The sequence below is a fragment of the Cardiocondyla obscurior genome, linkage group LG09 (assembly GCF_019399895.1).
Source record: "Cardiocondyla obscurior isolate alpha-2009 linkage group LG09, Cobs3.1, whole genome shotgun sequence".
Classification (NCBI taxonomy): domain Eukaryota; kingdom Metazoa; phylum Arthropoda; class Insecta; order Hymenoptera; family Formicidae; genus Cardiocondyla; species Cardiocondyla obscurior.
In genome coordinates, this window is record NC_091872.1 from 3,654,651 (window position 1) to 3,676,936 (window position 22,286).

At 40.8% G+C, this 22,286-nt stretch overlaps 2 protein-coding genes across 3 annotated transcripts in view; one reads left to right on the forward strand and one right to left on the reverse strand.

Moving 5' to 3' along the window:
• The window catches only part of LOC139105699 (pleckstrin homology domain-containing family G member 4B), a 223,471-nt gene that overhangs the window by 40,064 nt on the left and 161,121 nt on the right, over positions 1-22,286 (forward strand). The window lies entirely within an intron of this gene.
• LOC139105717 (protein G12-like) lies at positions 9,484-10,613 on the reverse strand. Its single transcript, XM_070661976.1, has 2 exons — positions 10,418-10,613; positions 9,484-10,225 (listed from the first exon to the last, which is right to left on the reverse strand). Exon 2 carries the CDS (start codon positions 10,223-10,225, stop codon positions 9,578-9,580), a length of 648 nt encoding a protein of 215 aa, XP_070518077.1. The 5' UTR covers positions 10,418-10,613; the 3' UTR covers positions 9,484-9,577.

The window sequence follows — 22,286 nt, forward strand, 5'->3', positions numbered from 1 at the left end:
CTCGTTCGTTACGCCTCGCGACAAAAACAAGAGGATATGACGATCGTTCAATCGGAATTTCAATTCATTTGCCGGGCTCGCCCTTTCTCTCTTTTTCTTCTCTTCTCTCTTCTCTTTCTCTGTCGGCGCGCCCATTTACGACATATTAAACCTGGTAACGGACACGAATACGCCATGAAAGAGGAACGGGTAGCTCAAGAGAGCTCATTCGCGCGAATAATTAAGCGAGACCACCACTCATGCATCTCGAGTTCTGAGCGTGCCTATCATTATATGTAGTCTTGAAAGATAATTAATCAACACCCTTAAATCTTAGAAACTCCTTAATTTCTTAAACATCCTTAAAATGATAAAAAATATAATTCTTTGCACTGAAAGTTAGAAAAATAATGGAGAAAAGGAGAGAGAGAGAAAAAAACCGCGAGATCTCGCCTCACATGAAAGTGAGAAACCACTCTCGCCCCTGCGAACACTGCGATTAGTATGCGATTAAGTCCTGATTTATGGCAACCGTTAAACGCCTAGATGCGATTGATTTCGTCAATGTCGGCGATCGTTCCGGAGAGCTTTTCGCTCGCGGCGCGTCGGCGGCCGGCATCACGTTGGGCTACATCATTAATCGAGATCGGTGAAACCATTCCCGGGATTATCGAGACGAAAAAAAAAAGAAAAAGAAAAAAGAATGGATACGGGCAACGTCGCTATAGAAATTTGCCGCGTGATTTCATGCACCAGGCATTTTAACTACAGATTAATGTAATAACTGATAAGACATTAAAAACGCGGCGAGCACACACGGGCCTGTTTTCACTGCGTTAAACGTTACTGTCCGAGTCTGACATTTGCCTGACTAATACGGGGAGGGGGGAAAATTGCTCGCGGCAAACGAGAATCCGACAGCTGAATTTAACGTTAACGTACACGAACTCTTTTTCGAGGGATCGACAATGCATTTTACTACGAAATACGACTGGTCGATACAGCGAGCAGCAATAAGCATTTAGTCCGTCTCATTGACTCCCGATTTCTCTTCGCAAAGAAGATTCTTCCCATCGATCTTCGCTCATGTATCGCAACACCAACTGTGTCATTAGACCGAGCGGCACTCGTAAAGGCCCGTATCTCTTACATGGCGCGTGAAACGTAAAAGGTGTGCACGCGTGTGCGTATACCGCTGTCATTCCGTAATGGGTCGGGGTCGGCGTTTAGGGCCCTATCGACCATGTGATTTCCGTTAAACCAGCTACTTGAATAGACCATTTGTGCAGTCCTACAACAGGCATACAGTACGCTGGAGACTGCACTCGCGGAGGACGAACGATTAACCTATTTACGTATCGATTCACTAGGCCTTTTATTCGCCTCGTTCCGGTTACAACTCCGTGTCATACACCCGCAATCACCGGGGAAGAAGTTCAATTATATCCGCAGTGTTATAGTCTCCGCGATCGGCAAATTTATATTTAGACTCTGCAACGTTTTTTTTTTTTTTTAATTTTTTTTTAGAGAAGCTAATTATTTATCTATTTTAAATCTATTTTAAATAAACATTGAAATAGATAAATTTTACTTTCGAACGCGGTCTCCCCGTAATTGCTATTGTTCATTGGTTATTGTTATGCGTGTCAATAGTGATTCATAGCAATCTTGTGCGAACAGTATACAATTTAATTTACGTTACTCTCACAGTACAGTCCTTGCAACGTACGTAACATCGCACCTTGATATAAATTGCACGAGATTAGTACGGCGTGAGCCATGCACCGTATCGAGGCTCATATTTCACGGGCGATTCGAGAATTCGCCATATGCTCGCTAATACATACATACCGTCGAATACGGGAAGTGCCTGAATGTTTAGCGCCGTTTCAACATTTCTGTAATCATTTTGCGCGAAGTGCGATTTTCCCCATGAGACTTTCACCTTTCGCCGTGTAATAATCTCACCCTGTTCCCGACGGAATAATTTTCGTATTAGAACACTTGTGATCCATTCAGCGCACGTGTTAACTTCGTAATTAATGAACATCGGCTCGTATAAATTCGCTTTGATTTAGGATCATAATATAGACATTGCGATAAAAATATATTGAAAAAGAACTTAAATGAATTTAAAGGAATTAACAATAAAAAAAAAAGTTTTTAAAAATATAAATTTTTTTTCTGCTCTTTTAATTATCGACTTGATAATGTTGTTTTTCATACGAATGGCATGTCGATATATTATAAAGTAGTTTGTTATAATCGTTTTTATTAATTAATTAATTAATTAATTAATTTTTATTCTGGCGTTCGTTGCAAATTTATCGAAAAGTGTTTTCGTCGGTAACGCGCATCCACCACAACCGTAGCCACGCAACGGAAGTCGTTAATGCGGAAGACGGGGCGCGCGCGAAAAAGCGGGACCCACATCTGTCCGCAAGACTTTTAATTGCATAATTTGCGGCATAACTTACGCGCCGGAACGCCGTTCGCCGTTCGTTCGTTTTATTTCGAGCGAGGAAGCTTATCTTTCGCTTCCACGTGCCCCGGGACTTGTGGTGGAGTAATTAAAAGTCCGCCGTCGTCAATCAGAGTCTCTTCTGCCCCCGCACTCACTCCCCGCTGTCGCCTAAGGGTGAGATAGAAAGGCGCGCCTCGCATCGCGCTGCGAAAGTTCAAAGTTTCTGCGGGCTTTCGCGCCCACGAAAGTTTCCAAATGAACACTTTGCGGGACGAAGCTTACGGGGCGTGTAGCGTTTAAAATGCCGGTTCGAGCTTTTAGTATGGAGCACTGTTCTCTCATCGGGTTATCATCTACTAGGGAACAATTTTTAAATAATAACATTGAATGAATAATTTAAAAAAGAAAAAATAGAAATCAATTTATTGACTGATTAAATTGAAATTAAATATGTATTTTACCGTCTGAAATCAATTCGAAATTGAGGAGTACGCGATTACAAGCATAGTCTCTGTATGAATTAGCACGTCAGAGAGGATCGCGTTCTCGCCGCAGAAAATCTAGGTAATCCTCCCGTGTCTTCCGCGACGCGCGCGGGTTTTTCGACGGAAATGGATCCGCGGTGAGCGCGTTTAAAGTGCCTCGGCGCGGCTATTTGTCTTCGTTTTGCCACGTTCACGCACTGATAGGCAGTGCCATTAATCATATCACCGTGGTATACGTACCTACACCGCGCCGCGGTTACGACTCCGCGCATCTCGCGTCGATACGCGTTATTATTATATGCGCCGTTGAACGCGAACGCGAACGCGAGTGCTGACGCGCGATGGATTAATTGCGTATCACGTCGTCACGGCGATTATAATATCTTGGTGTCGGCCGGCCGGTTCGCGCAATCGGGCCCCGGGCGATATTCTGGCAGTGAACGCGCGCGTTAGGCGAATAATAAATTTAATTCACCGGCGTACCGCGATGATAGCCACCGTGCTATCGAATCCACCCTCGTTATTTTCACGGTGCTGGCGAAAAATTCGCGCCGCGGCCAACCATGCGATTGGAGCGCGGCGACATGTTTTTTTCTCTCGCGTGCAACACGATCCTTCGGCTGGAAAATCGATTCACTTTCGAATTGAGGCACGATAACGAAGGCGTGTTTTGACACGCGCGATAAGACTGCGGATATCGATTGTGCATACTGTATCCGCCTACTTCTGTGTACCCCGCCTTCTTTACGTCTTCGCTATGTACACCGTTGATTTTCTAACGATTTCGCGTTGAATATTTGTTTCGCAAATTTTAACCAACTTTGTATCAACGTAATTAAACTGAGTCATTTCTCATGGAATTGCTCTCGTTCGGAAACGCGATGTCAACTGATTAAGAATCGGCAATCTCAATTGACGTTAAAACGCAAAAATTATATGATCAATATCATTCGCGATTTTTTTTAAATATTTAATATTATTTTTTATACGTATAATCTGCTGGTGGTAAATTTTTATATTCGCGATCGATATATCTCTTTGTGATTAGAGCAAGCCGAAAAATTTTCTGACCGTAAGGAAAGCCGTGACCTTACGGGTGTTTGCCTTTATTAACGAACGGGTTAACCGCGAGCCAGCTCATGCTCTAACGAGAACATATCGCCAGGTAAAGTCACGTGGCAAAGAAAAGTGGCAGCCGCCGTTTAGCAATTGCTTGAAGTTTACGGGTCCGTGGCAATCGATAACTACACCCGGCGTTGCTAAAACAACCGCAGCGCACGTTCGGGTCGTCGCACCTTCCGGTCTTAGGCCCTCTTCCTACTCTGGTCTCCCTTCGTGTTGGATAATGGATGAGACCCGATATTTACATATTTTTCCATGTTCGTGCCGTGGAGACGGGGTAGGTCAGGCGAGGCACAGCCTAGCACAAAGTTGCACCGAACTTACCTCCGTCTATTCATCTATTCCGGTTTACTCGGTATCGTTTCGGTGCATCATAAAGGGCAGGAAATTTTGGCGTGTGTCGCCGCGCATGTAAAATTAGGACAGGTCCACAACGGAATATTGTTTATAGCGGTATAAAATTTTATTCCTAGACTTTTCGCCCGCCTACATAGGCATAATTGCTAATTTCGTCCAACAGGATTTCGTGTGCTTGCTTTCGGCGTACAACTAAAATGTATTTTATTATTCTTAAGAGGCATATTAAATTATTTATGGAGCCTAAAAGGTTCACGTTTATTTTATGACCGCTATTTCAAAGCGGCTCTTTAAGTCTAGGACTAATATCTACCACTCTGATCTTTTTCTTTTAATGTTGTTTTATTTATGCATCCTGTTGTATATTTATTATATGACAGAAATTAATATTACGAGAAAATTATTAATTGTCAAGTCAATTTATATAATTAATTTTTTTTATGTTTGAACGAATTTTATTACCTTATTGTTAATTTTAAACATTTTCCAACTGTTGTGTTTAAAGTCAAATTAAAAAAAAAATTTTTTTTTAATAAAATTATAAATATAGCATGTTATTAATATTTTATTTTCGTCGAAGAATTTTAAGCAGAGATTTTTATTTCTTTGATTTGAAAAGCGCCGGTAGGGGTTCATGTTTTATTTGCCTTTTGGCTCGTCTACATTTCGGGGTTTTTCATACTACATGAGGTTGCGGAAGCTTGCGCCACGATAGGCCGGGATGCTGGTTTCATTGTTCTTTCTCCTCTCTATCACGAGGGCGGAGGTAATCTACGTCAGACCGGAATAATGGAAAATTGTTCCGGCTACCCGAGCTCCATCGGGGTGTTCCTAAAGCCTCCCGGCATCCGTTATGTAGCAGAGGAACAAGGTTAGGCTGGGCACTGTCTGCTGTCCTGGCGACGGGGTGAACGGAGGTTACTTACCCTTCCAGACGCGGACGCACTTCGAGGCCATTTTTCACGGTCGCCTCTCACCACTCTTTCCATTACTGGTAACGTGCGAACATTTTTTTTTTTTTTCTTTATTCACCGTCACATTTCCGGCGGCGACGTCTTCGCAAAGATGAGGAACCCAAGATACGCTGTTAGCACTCTTATATACGCTGTTCAAAGTTTATTTTACTTAAAATAGTCTCTACATGTACATACATTTTATTTCTTATGTTGAAACAAAATATGAGGCCCAGGATTAATTTATCATTGCAGATTAAAATTCAAATACGTGGATTAAAATTGTACGTAAAAAATTGATTATAAAGAATTCTCGTTTATATCGATACCGATTGAAACGTCGATTGACAATTGCTGATTGCTGTTCGATGATTAATTCTCGGAGCATAAATGCGGCGCCTCTATTCAAGCGGAAAGTTTCAAGTTTCCTCGCGGACGACGAACACCTTGTTGGCCAATACGGAAGAGGGTATCAGCAAACACTCGAGAGAAATACGACATATTGCCATCGTTTAATAATTATTCCGGTATCGAATGTCACGCTTTTATCTACTTCCTCTTTGGTATTTCGTCTTTGCTAATACTCCGCCACAGAAACCGCACGAGGGCCATTTCTTCAGTTCGTTCGCATTGGCGAAGGGGCAATGTTCGATAATTCACTTAATCAATATTAAATCTCGTTCTTTTCGCATGAGTTCCAGAAACGACCAATCATACTAGCGACGCAATGATTTATGACAATCCTAACAGTTATGTTAGATTTCACAAAAGTTTTTCATTTTCGATTCTCACGATGTCTTTTCTCGAAAAAGTCCGGTCAAAATAAACGTATCGTACATCTTCTTTTCGGTTATTTCGCTTTTAACATTTATTTTAGGAAAGTCCTGTACTCCGATAATCGCTCGCACAAAAAAAAAAAAGAAAAAGAAAATTTGACACACAGATTTGTTTATAATAAAAAGTATGTTTAATAACGTTATTCTCTCGTGAAATATCTCTGATTATTCCGTCTGGTACAATATTTCAAGATCGTATCTTTGGTAATAAGCGCAAAGAACAGAAACAAAATCATTTTTTTAGCTATACCCGTAACGAAGTCAATTTCGACTAATGCGTTGTTACCATATCCAGCACTTGCGCGCTTTCCATCGCTTCGCGTTCAATATTTCGAGGTGGAGAATGCGATTTGCAAATGTCCGAGTTCAGAAAAGAACGGGAACGACTTTTCGAAACGTGTTATTTTATTAAGCAAATTTTTATAAATACGCATCATTATTAATATCGATGATAATAATCGTTGAACGCGCACCAAAAATTTATCTCGCTTTCGGGTCCACCGGGAGCGAAAGCTGCACCCCGGACACATCGTCGGCTAGGTGCACGCCGATGCCGGACCACGGGGAAACCGGTGTTGTGTATGTCACCGAAAGAGTGGCGGTGGGGGCCGGCCGGCCGGTGGTTCTTCATGGTGGGGGACCGCAGCCAGGGTTTCCGACCGCGTCGGAGGCGCTTAAGCCTCCGACGCGGGGGCATTGCCGTCGTGGCCGCGGTACGATCCGATCCGGCTGCTGTCTCGCAGTGCGCGCTGCTCTTTCTGCCGCACGTGTCAACGGTCTCCGTGCCGAGGGATATTCGCTTTTTTTCTCCCCTGCTCATTTTTTTTTTTGCGCGCAAGAGACTATTACGTGACGATATCAGTCGCGGAGACCCCCGCGATCCTCGCGATTTCTCAATTGTGCTACGAGTGCGATAATCATGATGATGGACCCATGAGAGATGGTGTGCGCGTGTAGTGATCCGAGGAAACGCTTTTCTTGTTTCGCGCCCGTCGCAATATGCGCTGACGAATAAGGGGCGGCTCCCGAGAGGGATACTGTCAAAGGGCTACGTTGTAATGGCACGCGATCGCGCGTGAGATGTCGATATAGCGTGCGAGGAAAAACGAACACTCCTCTTTTCCCTTGAACCAAACGTTCTTTTTTTTCTTTTTTTTTTTTTAATTCTTTTTTTTTTTTCTCTCCTTACTTTCGTTCAAGTTATCGCATACTGCACGTAAGTCGCGCGGGGATTTTAATATGCATATCGGGGGTGCGGCGAGCGCGTGGTAGTGCGTCGGTGTTTTCGGAGCACGGTGGTTCATTCACGGCACATAGTGAATGAAGGGCGATCGGCTTCGTGTCAGCGAAGGCATAACAGTTTTGCCGTAGGTCAGTTGCCGTAATCGAGCGCTGTCCCTCCGTTTTATCGTGTGACACGCGGGTCTTCGACCGGTCGAAACCTCGCTCCCATCTTTCGTCGCATATTGAGCAAGGTTGAATCGGAACGCGATAATAAAATCACGAAGGCTTGGTGCAGTTCAATCGATATTACCGCGGAAAGGTCACCTGACTTTACCGATTTGATTTAACCGTCTCAGTTAGTGCCTTCCTCTCGGATTGCCCGACTTTATATCGTTTCCGCTCGGTGTTGATTATAAATTTTCTTACGTGTGAGACTGCATTATTTATATCTACGTGCGTAATATATTATACTGTTCGCGATCGGACCTCGTGACTGACGTTCTCGTGACAAGTGTCAATTGTACGCGGTGAATGAGACTCTGCTTGCTTCTAATTTATGCCTAAGTGCCACGAGCAATGCGAACCTTATAAATTCTGCCGCTTATAAGTGCCACATTAAGTACGCGCAGCTATTACTGGGATTATAAAAGCGTTTCTCACATTTAGGTAAGAATTACAAATGTTTAAAGCTTTATTATGCATGCAATAAGTAATATAATGATTAAAAATGTAATACCCGTAAAGATAATATTGGATATTTAATAGAGATCGTACTATTCTGTGCGAGAGATAAGCCGCATACGAAACATTTCCTTGAGTAAACATACATCAATGCTGCATTCATTCACTTCTAACAATCTAACGCGGACATTCACTTGGACGCAGGATTTCATTATCACTAGTCTTATCTAGCGAGAACTATAAAGGTATAAAGTACGCAATAATTATGCAAAGCAGCGTCTGTATAAATGATGCTAATGCGTTAATCAGAATCAATTTAAATAAATATTAAAACGCGGTGCGTTCGAGTAATAATTGTAAAAAAAATTTTCTTTTTTTTTTTTTGTGGTATTAGCTTTCTATCGCCTTATTCCCACGACATTGTTTTATTGGTCTAGCAAATATTTGTTAAACAAATGCATCTTTTGGAGCCGCCATTGACAAACGCGGTTTATATTTTACTCGCAAAGCGTGCGCCGCGATAGGTCGCGCGAGAAAGTCGATCGTCTCGTTCTTGCAGTACACGCACGATTCGCGAAGAGTATATACCTCCTGCGGCATCTCGCCAGCCTCTTTCAACACGGTTAAATATTAGCGGGAAAGACCGGTGCGCCACAATAAATTCTAGCCACACGACACGCCAGCGCGCGCCGGCTCGTAAATCGGCCTCGCGCGACATGTATACTTCTAGGCGTCATTAATTAAAAGCGACGCTCGTTGCCTAGCACCCTTCCGTCCCTTACTTAAAGATCGGCAGTTTCGCGGCGCATTCTCGTGAAGTATCTTATAAATGTGGACACATGAACGTACTTGTGGTCGAATCAGTAATAAATAAAAATTAATATGCGAATTTTTTTTTTTTTATCGAGAGTTACGTTAAGTAAAAATGAATAAACGTTAAACGTTTGCCAATGTATCACATATGTCATATTACAATCATTAACCGTAGTCTGGATTACGAGATGAAAAAAAAAAGATATTTTATATCTGCATTACGTTAAGTAGATAGAAAAACTGGATAATTGTGCAAGAGTAGGAAGAAGAGGATTCGTTGAGGAATCTTACCTCTATTCATGACGCCGTAGCGATCACGCGAAAACGAGTTTGACAGGTCGGTTGGTCCAACCAACATAATCTCACTTATCTCAGTTTGACCTGATTGAGTGAGAACGGTCTGGAGCAACGTAGGAAAAAACATACACGTCGCTCAATATGAATGATCGAGTTATTTGAATTACGTCCAATGTAATTTTTTTCTTCTTTTTTTTTTTATTACACACTAAACTAAAGGGAATTAAAGAAAAATTTGGAACTTTCGGCACTTGAATCAAGGAAGAAGTATATTGCGTATAAAGCTTATTTATTTTACAGAAATGTCGTATACAAAGTTTAGGTCGTTGCTACATTTCGTTTACCGTTGAATTAGCTTTCGTCTGATTAGTAAGTGGGAATCTTAATTCCCCACAGAATTTCCAACAAGTCTTTGATAGCAATGAGATCAATACCAGCGTTTCTCGCGTGTACCAAGAGTTCTTGTACTGTTGGGTGATTGTAAACCTTATTGACGATCTGTTGGAAGTTTTCGGACTCCAGTTGTGCAATGAAATCAGCGAATGCTTTGGAGGTTTTCAATTTCTCGTCGTACAAATCCTGAAGTTGTTGTCTGGGCAAGACGGCTAGAATGTCGTCTACGTATCCCCTGATTCCGCCGCTGATACGTTTGCGAATAAAACGAGAGGGCGGGGTAAGTGGAGGAAGTCCAAGAGCTTCGTTCATCATGTTCACAATTTTGTAAATATCAATTCCGGCGTCGTGAATGTAGTTCATCAATTCTTCGATCTCGGACAGATTTTCTACTTCTTGGACCAGTTCCTTAAATTTCTCTGATTGAAGGTATCGGACAAGGTTCTGGAACTCCGCGTCTCCAGCGTAGTATTCAAGAGTGATTTCGAGTAATCTTTCGACAGGTATGAGGTCCAAGAAGTCTTGAATGTCTTTATAGAGCTCACCTCTGCCAAAATTGGGGATTTCAATTTTGGCTGAGGCCGCAGCCATAAAGGCCAACATTACCAATGCGAATTTCATCTATAAAAACGATTAATTTTTTATAAGTAATTAATTTCAGATTTTTATATCAATATTAATAAATATCGGTTAAACATTTATCGTCTTGTAACTCTTTATGGAAAAATAATTACAAATATCAGTTAATTTTTTTAATGCACATTTAAAATGTTTAACTCGGTTTAATATACTGCTAAGTATATTTGTTCTCACCTTTGAAGTATTTGCTGGTAGTACTTCTACGTGTGATTCCGCAACTGATGCTCCACAATTATTTTCGCTGTCTTATATACTGGACTAAATCTTATTTGTTCAATCTGTTACGATAAGATTATATATTATCTACAAGCACTCAATTTTGAGGGAAAATATTTGAAATTATTTAAATAAATTATCGAATAATTATGTTCTCACGTTTAGGCACATTTTTAGTTTCTCGATAATTATCAAAAATTATGTTAAAAGATTACATATTTTTTAACAAGATGTTAAAAAATTATGTTATAAGTACTTACTGTGCAAGCAATGCTAAGAGCACTTGAAGTTCTAAACGAATTTTCTTTCACATTACCGTGTCACATTTAAGTTATCATTAAATTATTCAGTTTTTCATATATCTATAATCTAATTACATTAAGACACATTGCTTTGTGATACGGAGTTAATATATTTTTTATATTTTTATAATAACATATATTAAAAAAATAAAAATCGGAAAAAATTTTGATAAAATCTGTTTATTCTTATCTCGTTTTAAATAGATCGATAACTTGCAGGTGTTATGTTATCGTATAAAGTTAACCATTGCCCTGCATACACGTAATACAAAATGACCAATTTAAATCAGGGATTTTCCAATCAGTTCTACAGAATGTTAGATATCTCGTTTTAAAGTTCGCTATTTATAAAAGAGAATGTTCGTTTATTTTAGCGTAATTTATATTTCTAAAATATACTCTTCCATTTTTACCGTTCGATTATCACATTTTTTCGTCGAATGCTCTAAGCGATTTTTTTTTGTTCCTTTTTATTTCTTTATCTACGTCGTGTTGCATTCGGCACGAACTATCATTATCACATTACCAGTGTTTCCGTAGCGTGTTTTATACTTATTCATTCGCATACCATTTATCGATTAAAATTTGCTTAAGATCCCGTTATTCTTTTTCTATTCGTTTATTCCAGTACCTATATTATTCGCAATTTAATTTAGGAATCAAGGGAACAGAGTTTATTATTCTATGAAAGTATGAAAAGCCCTTATAAATCTTGATTTTTTTTTCTTTCTGCTCGATTAAAGTCGCGAGAAAAAAATTTCTTTTATCAAATTGTCCTAATATCGTTTGCGAGGAGTAAGTGCATCTGACAAATTTGCAGACTATACGCAAGTGAGCAGTAATTTATAACCGTGAGAAAATGGCTTTTACGCGTTATTGCGATGAGGAAACGATCTTGCCTACTTCTTAATCGTGTCTTGATCATGTCGATGTTCGATCTCACGCCTCGTCGATCGCCGATTTTAGATGCTTTAGTTCCGCTTTCGTTATCGCTGTCGGGCGCGAACATGTGTTTCGCCAAATGGAATAACGTTGTTTCTGTCGTAAAAGCAATTCTTTGGAGATTAGGTCTGGATTCATGAATATTATTTCGGTTTTAAAGAAACTATCGCAGGCGATGGATCATACATTGCATTATAGCGAGTTAGTTTAATCGTTCTCGAGTTATTTCTCTTCGTCGAAAATAACAGTAGGCATTCCTTTGTTGTTAGTAACAATTAAGATCTGTCTGAATAATAAAACAAGTTAATTGTTTATTAATTCGTAATCTGATGCACCATTGTATTCATGCAATCTTTAATCTAATCGAATCAAAAGTTTAAAAAATTTCATGTAATCTGCGCTCAAGTGTTTTTCGCATCACCGTATTATGTTTTATCGTGTCAGTGTTGCGGGTCGCTTACGTGAAAGATCATGTGTGTCTCACTCGTTATATGCGCTTATTCTACGTGATTGCATAATCAATATCGTAATTAATCCATATTGAACGCAAACGGAGCGGCGATGTTTACTTTGCATCATTGTTTTTTTCCCCATTTGTCATCGGTTATTTATATCGATTTCGTTTTACTTGAAATCTTGACAGTTATTGTTCTCAATGCAATTATTGAAAAAAATCAGTACAACTGTAGTTTAGACTTCGTAATTCGGACTTCGAACATGTACTTGTATTCACAGTACTTACGTATCGCGCGAGATTAAGGAAAAAGTGTTAAAAATATATTGTATACAGAGTGTCCCTGACATCTCGAAGGATACTTGGTGGGTGGGTAAATCTCCTAGAGACAAGTGTAAATGTCCCATGTTATTTTGCATTATTTGCACTAATGACGGAGATAGGAATTTTTAAATTAAACTTGTAGGGCAAATAGGACCGCACGGTCAGAAGCGGCTTCGCTTCGAAAGTACAAGTCCTTCCCACTCGACTCAAGAATTGGACGATGTACGAGTGAGACGATGCGACAACGCGCGAGCGAAATGATGCGACAACGCGTGCGGAGAAGCGACCGACGACGCGCGAGCGAGACGATGCGACAACGCGCGAGCGAAACGATGCGACAATGCGTGCGGAGAGGCGACCGACGACGCGCGAGCGAGACGATGCGACAACGCGCGAGCGAAACGATGCGACAACGCGTGCGGAGAGGCGACCGACAACGCGCGAGCGAGACGATGCATCAGTTCAATGCAACAATTGTTTAAGAGTCGAACTTTGTTTACAACAACAAGAACGGCACTTCGAACAATTGTTGCAATGAACTGATGCATCGTCTCGCTCGCGCGTTGTCGGTCGCCTCTCCGCACGCGTTGTCGCATCGTTTCGCTCGCGCGTTGTCGCATCGTCTCGCTCGCGCGTCGTCGATCGTCTCTCCGCACGCGTTGTCGCATCGTTTCGCTCGCGCGTTGTCGCATCGTCTCGCTCGCGCGTCGTCGGTTGTTTCTCCGCACGCGTTGTCGCATCGTTTCGCTCGCGCGTTGTCGCATCGTCTCGCTCGTACATCGTCCAATTCTTGAGTCGAACAGGAAAAAACTTGTACGTCCGAGGCAAAGCCGCTTCTAACCGTGCGTCCTATTTTCTCCACAAGTTTAATTTTAAAAATTTCTATCTCAGTCTTTAGTTCAAATAATCCAAAATAACATGAGACTTTTACACTTGTCTCTAGGAGATTACCCACCCACCAAGTATCCTTCGTTATGTCAGGGACATCTTGTATATTTAATAGAATGGATCTTTCATACCTTTCCAATTATTAATTGCAATAAATAATTAATATAAAGCTAGCTGTCACACGATGCTTTCAAGTGTCAAATCGACGCGGAAAACAAAGGAATCGTTAATCGGAATGCATTGCTACCGTTCACTGTACATTTTTTTTCTTTTTTCTTTTTTTTTTTTAACAGCTTGTTATAAATCTAGGTATATAAATCGTAGAAATAGTCGAAACAATCTGGCCTCACACGCGAAAAGATCGAAGCGATTGAAACGAGTCTCAACATATATCGTTTATGACAGTATTAATGCTGCTGATCATTACTTTAATTAAAACTGCTTGGCATTCATGATGCTCGTAGTTCTTTCTGGGAAATTAACGCGACCCGCTACGGGCATGGATTCTTTTTTAACACGTTCGAGTTAAAGTAGGACTCGAGGCTCGCATCGACTTTCGCCCGCGAAGATTAATCGCGAATTAATACGACGACGAAAAAAGCGGTACAAAAAAAAAAAATATTTACGACGCTGTCTCCTTTCCTGTGCAATTATATGCAAGCGAAATTGCCAATTGAGGGTGTGCGTCGCCCCGACAACGAAGTCGTAACTCCCGGATATCGCTGAAATAATTACGAGTGGTAGGTTTAATAAGTTATCGGCAGGACGTTGCTCGAAATTGGTGCTGCAGAATCAGTCAAATCAGTTTTCACGAAATTCAATATTTAGCGAATGAATGTTGTAGTAAATATAATTTTTTTAATAACAAGAAGTTTTCATGAATTATCTCTATTCGTATTTGAAAGAAAATTGTTCCTCTATGTTAATTAAACCGTAATCAATTTTCTTCGATTACGGTTCTAATGTTCCGCCCGCATCGAAGAGGGATTGTACTTTCCAAGGCAATGTCTAGAATACCAAATCGTTTATTTCGATCTCCTGGGAGCCCTTTAGTTTCCCGGCAGTAATCTAGGAAGCTCTTGCTTGATTAAATTTTAGCTGCGCGACTCCCAAAATGTTCTTCACTTTTACTGGCAACGGACATCCCATCGGCCATTGACCCGCGATTTTATTGCAGCAGCAGCCACTCCCAAACTTCCCGAACCATCAAATCGTGCACGAAGTCATGCTCCGAAGAAACGAAAATGAAGTTCGCAAAACTTTTACTATCCTGCATCGCTGCTGCACGAGTATAACGCACATTTTATTGCGCGTTTGCGAAAAGAATTGTTTAATCTGCGCCTTACCTTTTTAAATCGCATTCTTTTTTTTTTTTTTTGCAGCCGAAATATCGCTCCGCGGAACACTCTTGAAACGAGTTTAATTTTGTCAGTAATTACAGTCATCGGCCGGTGCAATTTCGCTAAAATCTTTCGGACCGCGAAAGACTTCCTCCGCCGCGCGCAGCGGTCTCTCGGCGCTCGTTTTTTCGTCGAACTTCAGCACGGCTGACTTTATGACTCCTAAATCGCGGCGGAAAGTCGCTTCGCAAGCGCGCCCGAAACGAAAGAAAAATAACGGCCAAAGTCAACTTTCGGTGAACGTTTCATGCGTTCAAGCCGACGCATGAATCTTAAGCAGCGATGCAAAGTGAGAACGAGGAGAGTCTGGCGTACGAGAGAGAAAAAAAAAAAAAAATTTTGAAGCCGTTACGTCATTCTCTTTAAAAGATTGACGTGCTCGTCTCGCCGTGTTAGACGAAGCAAAAAGCATACCCTAGATTAGCATAACAAACGCATACTGGAACACTTCAACCGCACCGAGCGCTCAAACATCGAATAACAAGCTATTATCGAGAATACAACCATGGTCAGACTTGTCACTCAACGCAATTGAATGTTATAAAATTACTCCTTTCTTTGAAAGTATTTAATTGTCAACTTTCACTTATCGACTTCGTGCGTTCCTTCAAACATCTAAATAAGATGCTTGAAATATTGCAACTGGAAATCGAACTGTCACTTAAAGTATTCTATTGTTATACATAGTTATAAATGGTTATAAACGGTTCCAATTTCTTTTTTGTTAATTCAATGATTTGACTTTATTTTTAAATTAAATAAAATTTAGTTTCGGGTTAAAAAATATATATCACGTTATTTAATACATAAAATATTTCAGTATCCTCTTCTCTTTATTCCACACGCAAACTCTAATATTTAGCATTTAATTATTCTCGAGAACTATTCTTTTTTTTTTTTTAAGAGATAGAAACTCTGTGCACGGTATTTTAGATCTAGTCTAATGACTAATATCATCGACGCATACGGAATGTTTAGCGCGAGCCATTATTACCTTTTTCTACATAACTCGACGGCATAACGGCGATATCTGAGCCGCGTGACCAGCTGATCTCGCGGCTGTCGGCACACGTGGCGATAACGACGTGTCCGCGGGCGCGCTCGCCGATATTTACGGTGCTCTTTGCGTCGAATACGGTGGAATCGAGCGAAGTACACGGGGGCATAACATATCTCGCTTCGAGCTTTCGATCGCGGGCCGATCGTTCCTGCGACTTTTTTTTTTTCTTTTTTTCGACGTCGCCGGATCGCGTAACGAACGGGAGTGACCGCGGTCGCCGCGAATGTTACAGTATGTGCATTAGGCGTGCGTGCGGAATGCGTATGGCGTGGCGAATGCCACATATGCACCCGTCGACTTGCGAATCTTGCGGAGCGATCTTTACGGCGAACGATACCACGCACTCGTCCGGTGCGTTGCCCGTGGGCTCTCGCGTAATATCGACGCCACGAATTATCTAACTGCGCGAAGATATCTTCGTTTGCTATGCGAGTCTCGAGCGAGGTGTATGTATACGGTACGAGGCTATACAAGAAGTATCTCTATTTAGTCTATTTGAAAATTATTACTCGATTAAAATATAAATTAAATTTTTAGTTTGTTATTTTTGGTGCAGTTTTCTTAAGCAAAAATGCGAATAATTAAATTTCATAGATTTAGTTTTTCTTTTTAATTTATTTTAATTTTTTTAGGATTTAAAAACTATATATATATAACAAAAGTAGAGAACATTTAGGAGCGTGGCGAAATTTATCTTAAATTATCTTCGCATGCGTGTATGTCGACAGATCGAAATGCCGCAATGTGCGTTTTGTGCAATAGTTCTCAGATCGATGACATAAATGCATGCGAGAGCAGCGATCGGCAGTGATACGCGCGCAAGTGCCACGTGTAAATGTACAACGGTATTATTATTGCAAGTATGACACGTTATGTCGTATCAATCAGTTGGGCTGATTCACGATTGAATTTAAATGTCGGCGCCGTCTATTGTTGCAGCATTTCGATACTCGTACGATTATTCTCTTATCGATGAAAGAAGCACATTAGTTACACTTGAGTACTATTTCATTTATTAAATAATTAAAAATCTTTTGCTTTCAAAATACTATTTCTATTATAACTGGTAATAATGATGAGCCTAACGCAACAACTATCTTTTTTTTTTTTTTTCCTTTTTCGTTAAAATAATAAAATTTTAAAGATTTGTCAGATAATTAATTAGAAGTGTCCGCACTGTCGGATATTTTTTGGTTGATTAAATCTAAAAAAAATAGTAGAGCGCCAGATTCGGTAAATATCAATTTAGTCGACGATTATGATCGGTATAGGCTGACGCGTTGAAAACGAAAGTATTTCTTCGTTTCGAAGGGCGTCCTGTTATACCTGTACTTACGCCCACTGCCAGTGCGTTGGCCGTCGTTTCGCAAAGTGTATTGGACCGAGCAGACCGGCTCTCGACGGCTTTCCTGCCGTCGTCGTCGCCGGCAACTGGGGCGAACTCGTAACAAGTTCGCAACGATCGCCCGGAACGATTGTCCCTGTGATTTATAGCTACGCGCACATCGCGCCGAGTGTATCGCACGTATATTTTGCCGGGTATCTTCCGCAAAAATATTACAGCCGCGCACCGTGTGTGTAGACCGAGGATGCGGGCGGCATCCAAAGAGGAATCAATCCGCGCTGCTTTCTCCGTTTCCGGCTTCTCTGTTGCCGCGTCGGGTTGCGAATTCGTCTCGAGAGCTTTCATTTCTTCTCTATTATGCATCCCGATCGGCCGGATAACGCACCGCGCGGGAGATCGGAGATTTTCTCAATTGGTGTAATCGGGCGAGAGCGCGCCCGTTCGTTTCGGAGGCCGCACGGCGATCTTCTCATTCGGATAGCGGGTTGTCCAATTATCGTTCCAATTATCGATATATACTTCCGATGTTCGGTACAGGTGGAAAAGACAGCTCGCCGGCAAGTTTTTGCGTGATACGGTTAACCGCGGGAAACTGTACGAGAGCGCGGTATCGTGAATGCTCCAGAGCTTCAACCGGCGCTGTTAGCTGTATTTCGTTTGCCTGCTCATCGAGTGGAAACGAGACAGATCGCGAGACGATAAATAATATCTGTCAGCCGGGTTATACGGCGACGTAAGTCAGGTGGAAGTAATTGAAAGAGAACGTACGAATATCGGTATATATTTTACGTCGAATTATTTCCTTTCACCCTGAGTTTTCTCGCGACCCGCGCGACGTCACGTCGCTGTTCAAGGTTCACGCAATGAACCCGATGTTGATCCTGTGCCAGTTGGACCACCGTGATAGCGTTCGCCCTAGTGCGCCTTGATTCGATGTGGCTACTGGCCGAGCGTGTACCCATACCATTGTTCGCTTCTTGCAATGACGACTGCTTCCGGTTCGGGTAATCTCTCATTATGACCATAACACGGTCGTCGCGATAATCGCGCATGTAATCGTGTATCTTTAGGTAGAAAAAGAAAATCCGGAGGGTTTGCGCGCATTAGAGAGAGAATGAATATCTTCGTGAAACAATCGGTGATAAGCATAATATCGTTATATCAAAAGAAAAAAAGATTTTAGTTGTGAATTTGTAAAGATAAAATGTTTTATCTCGCATTTTTTTTTTTGTAATATGATTTTATAATTTTAATTCGTCGTGCAATTCCTCTGTTATTTCTTTTCTGAAAAAAAGCAGTAGTTCTACCGGTAGATTGTTTTTCATGGGGACATTGTGTGAAAATACGGAATGCGTGGTGTATTTACGTCCGCATTGCATATCATGAACGGAACGAACGAGTCGTTGACCTTCTCCGTGGGAACGTTAATAACACTGAGCGCGCGTTGGATCGTGGCAATCGGTTATCAAGCCCGTATTACTCCGTTTCTTTCTTCGTGTAGAAAGAAACGAGTGCATAATGCAATGGGAATACGCACCACAGCTGTATCTGTCTATTTAACTGATACATTTCTTAAAATGAATGGGTTTAAATATAGATATTTGGCAATTTGCTAGTAACATACATATACGATTTTTGTGGATTAATTACCGCAGTAGCAAAGTAAAAGCATTTATATCCGTGGAAACTTTCAATAACAAATTATCGGGATCCCTTTTTTCCGCTTCGTCGAATCAGCGAAATGTCATTTCCCGCCGCGTGCGTTGCTAGCAGTTTTACGAGATGGACTGTCAGAAACTGGGGGCGTGCAAGAGGGGAAAAATTGCAACGCCATCCTGTTGGCGATTATCTGGAGGAGGAAATGGGTCTCAGATTTTTTTTTTTTTTTTTTTTTTCCTTTTTGCCGACTTCGCTATCGCAATCGGTCCGTCAATAAATATCAACATACGCGCGCGTGTGTTCGTGCGTACCGCTGACAAATTAGCGGTGTTACTTTGAGTGGGCGAGCAGCATGAATCGTATCAACGCGCCTGTATAACCGCCTCGATTAATAACGCTATCTTAACAAGTAGCATACGAGTGCCGTGTGTCGACACTTGCGTGCAACACTTGTACGCGATTCAGCGTACAGACGGTGCATCGTCTGGTTACGCTTAGCATAGCCGCGAACATTACATCGTCGCGTGAATACGGAAGAAACTAGCCTAATAAAGCTTATCTCGTTTCAATTAATAATTTATACGCGTTTACCGAATAGTTTCGCAAAACATCTAATGAGGTAACGGAGTTATCTCGGCTAAGTGGAAAACGTTTCTTGTAGCCTTTTTATTTGTCCCCGCTTAATTAAGAGGAAAGTAATCGGCAACAGATATGGATATGTATGTTATTATATTATGGATATATTGCTCGTGAGTTGTCTTTACTTTCTGGACTGACAAGATACTGATGAACTCGTCGAATCACGCTATTTTTACGGTATCTACCGTGCCTCACGTTTATATCTTATCTGATTATCTGCGAAACAGATTTACCTCTTTAAGCACAGGTGGCAACGTTTTTCAGAGCATTTAATGATGCTAATTAATGTACAACTTGGCTTCCACTTTCGTTTTCTAACCTAATCGTTTGTATTACGCATAACGAAATATCTCGCCGAGCCTATCGGTCGTTGCGCTGTCACGAAACGATTTTATGATATTGTATCATATGTAGTGGGCCCTTAATCTCCGGGTCTGTCAACTCTCTATTTCAGCTCGCCACTATCTTCGGTTCTGTAACTATCGCCATCGAGAACTGCCGTGATTTATTAGCGACATATCGTGTTTCGTGAAAACAGAAGTTCGCCCACGAGGAACAAAACAAAAATTATTCTACCTTAATGACGTGTCGTTTGATTTGAAGCCTTAATGCGATAATAATTTACGCCCGTCTGTTTCTACATACGATATCGCAATGGGTCTTTTATTACTTTTGTATACCCTTTGTCTTTTTTTTTTTTTTTAATGCGAAGTAAAGTTTTATTATTATTGATCACTAGCCATTTTTAAGAACTTACAAACCCATTAATTATTTATTTAAACTGACGTTTAATTATTGCGATCGATATCTATTTCAACGCATAAATATTTTACAATAAGTAGTAATTAATAATCTTAATTAAACAACTTTGAAAACTCGTTTCATTACCTTTTTTTTTGTTATTTACTATCTTTTATGCAGTTAACGCTTTTAGCCGAAATTGCAACGGACCCACGAAATGTGTGCAATTATCCTGCTGTACCCTTAACGATAATAAATTCGCGGGATTCATATGTCAGCTCCGGCGTGTTATATCGACCTTTTTGCAAATCCTTCCTCCATTGATTGTACGGTATCGCGTGAGCAATTTTTATGGTTACAGATCATCGCCTCGCGCGATTCACGTGTTTCTCCCTTTCCTTGCCGCCTCGAGCAGCCGAACCGCGTCAAAGATCCGCCGCAATTTGTAAACGGCTATCGTAGCAGCCTCATCGCGTATTTGCAAGGCGCTGGTACTTATTGTCTGACCTTACGCGGAGTATCTTCTTCGCGCGCTGCTACAAAGGCTCCCTTTGTTTAGCCGCATTATTGATTGCGTACCGTCATAACAGCATTTTTCGTTCGTGGCCTTCGGCGCCACGATGCGCCTTTTTCTCTCTTTTTTAATTTTTTTTTTTTTAATTTTTTGGTTTATTCAGCCCCTACGGAAAACCGACTGAACTGTCATCCCTCGCGACGGAGACATTGTTACATAAAAGGAGAACTTTTCGTGGTTGTTATTCCGAGTGTCGCCCTGTGAGTAATATGCGTGTGTCGCAGGTCAACGCGGTCGCGAGGGACTTTTTTTTTTTTATGTGCAGCATTCGTATCGTGTGCCGAGTTGTGGTGGATGGAAGCCTTCGTTCTATAATCCCGAGAAAGTTTTAATGCGTTTAAAGGATACATTATGTAAATAAGCGATATATTTTGTGATTATCTCTAGTGAAACGCGACAGTCCTTGCAAAGGGAATACAAATTCTGGCATATTATACAAAATTATTAATACTTTGGTGATTATATTTAATACCTTTATTTATTATATTATTTAAATAAAATAGCTATTTTATTACTTTAAACGATTAGCTAATAGTGTATAATTAGCATAATTAATATGCTACGAAAAATGATATATCTAAACGAAATAATATTAATTATTATTATTAATTATTAATTATTTTCAATGGTCCGACTTAATTTTTTTTATTAAATACAGTTTGGTTTCGGGTAAAATTTTTTTTTCTTAAATTAAATAAAAATGTTTTAGAATTACCAATTTTTTATTAACATAAGAATTGAAAGAACGCGATAATCCCTCGACCCAATAATATACTTAGTTCCAAGAAATTAGAACAGACTCTTGGTCCGAATTTAGATTGCGAGTTTTCACAATGATGCACAATAAGAGGAACCGGTGAACTACAAAGTGTCTTTGGGTCGTGGCTGACCGTCTAAGATACGAGTTCCACAAACTAGAAAATACCGATCAGAAGGAAAAAAGTCGGCGCCGAGGCTCCGCGTGCTATTTTTACGGGCGTCCCCGTGCGATAGGATCCTATTAACATACAATAAGGACATAATTCTCTGGTACTTCTCCTGAACGCAAGCTGCCGCAGCGTGCTGCTGGATTCTCTTGTTGCCTCTCTTCATCCTCCCTCTTCATCCTGCGACCATGAACAAAGGGACCTTACAATTTCGCGAATTGTCGGGAAAACATTTACACGATTTACGACTACCAAAATACGATCGGTTTCTGGAGAGTTGCAATCAATGAAAAAAAAAATGTATCCACGAACAGTCGAAAGATTTTCGAGACTTTCGAGCGGTTCTCCATTTGTTGAAACTAAAGTTTTCGAACTTTGAAAATATTGTATCTTTATAAATATTACGGCTGTGTTTAAGGTATTACGTAAATCGCAATAGTTGAGGCGATAGTAACGCGTTTGTCCCAATAAAAGATCATCTAAACGAGAGAATTGATAAGCGAGGCGGCTTTTACTTTCACGCATTCAAATGACGACCGGCGCGCAAAAAATAATACTCGGTCGCTTTTATAA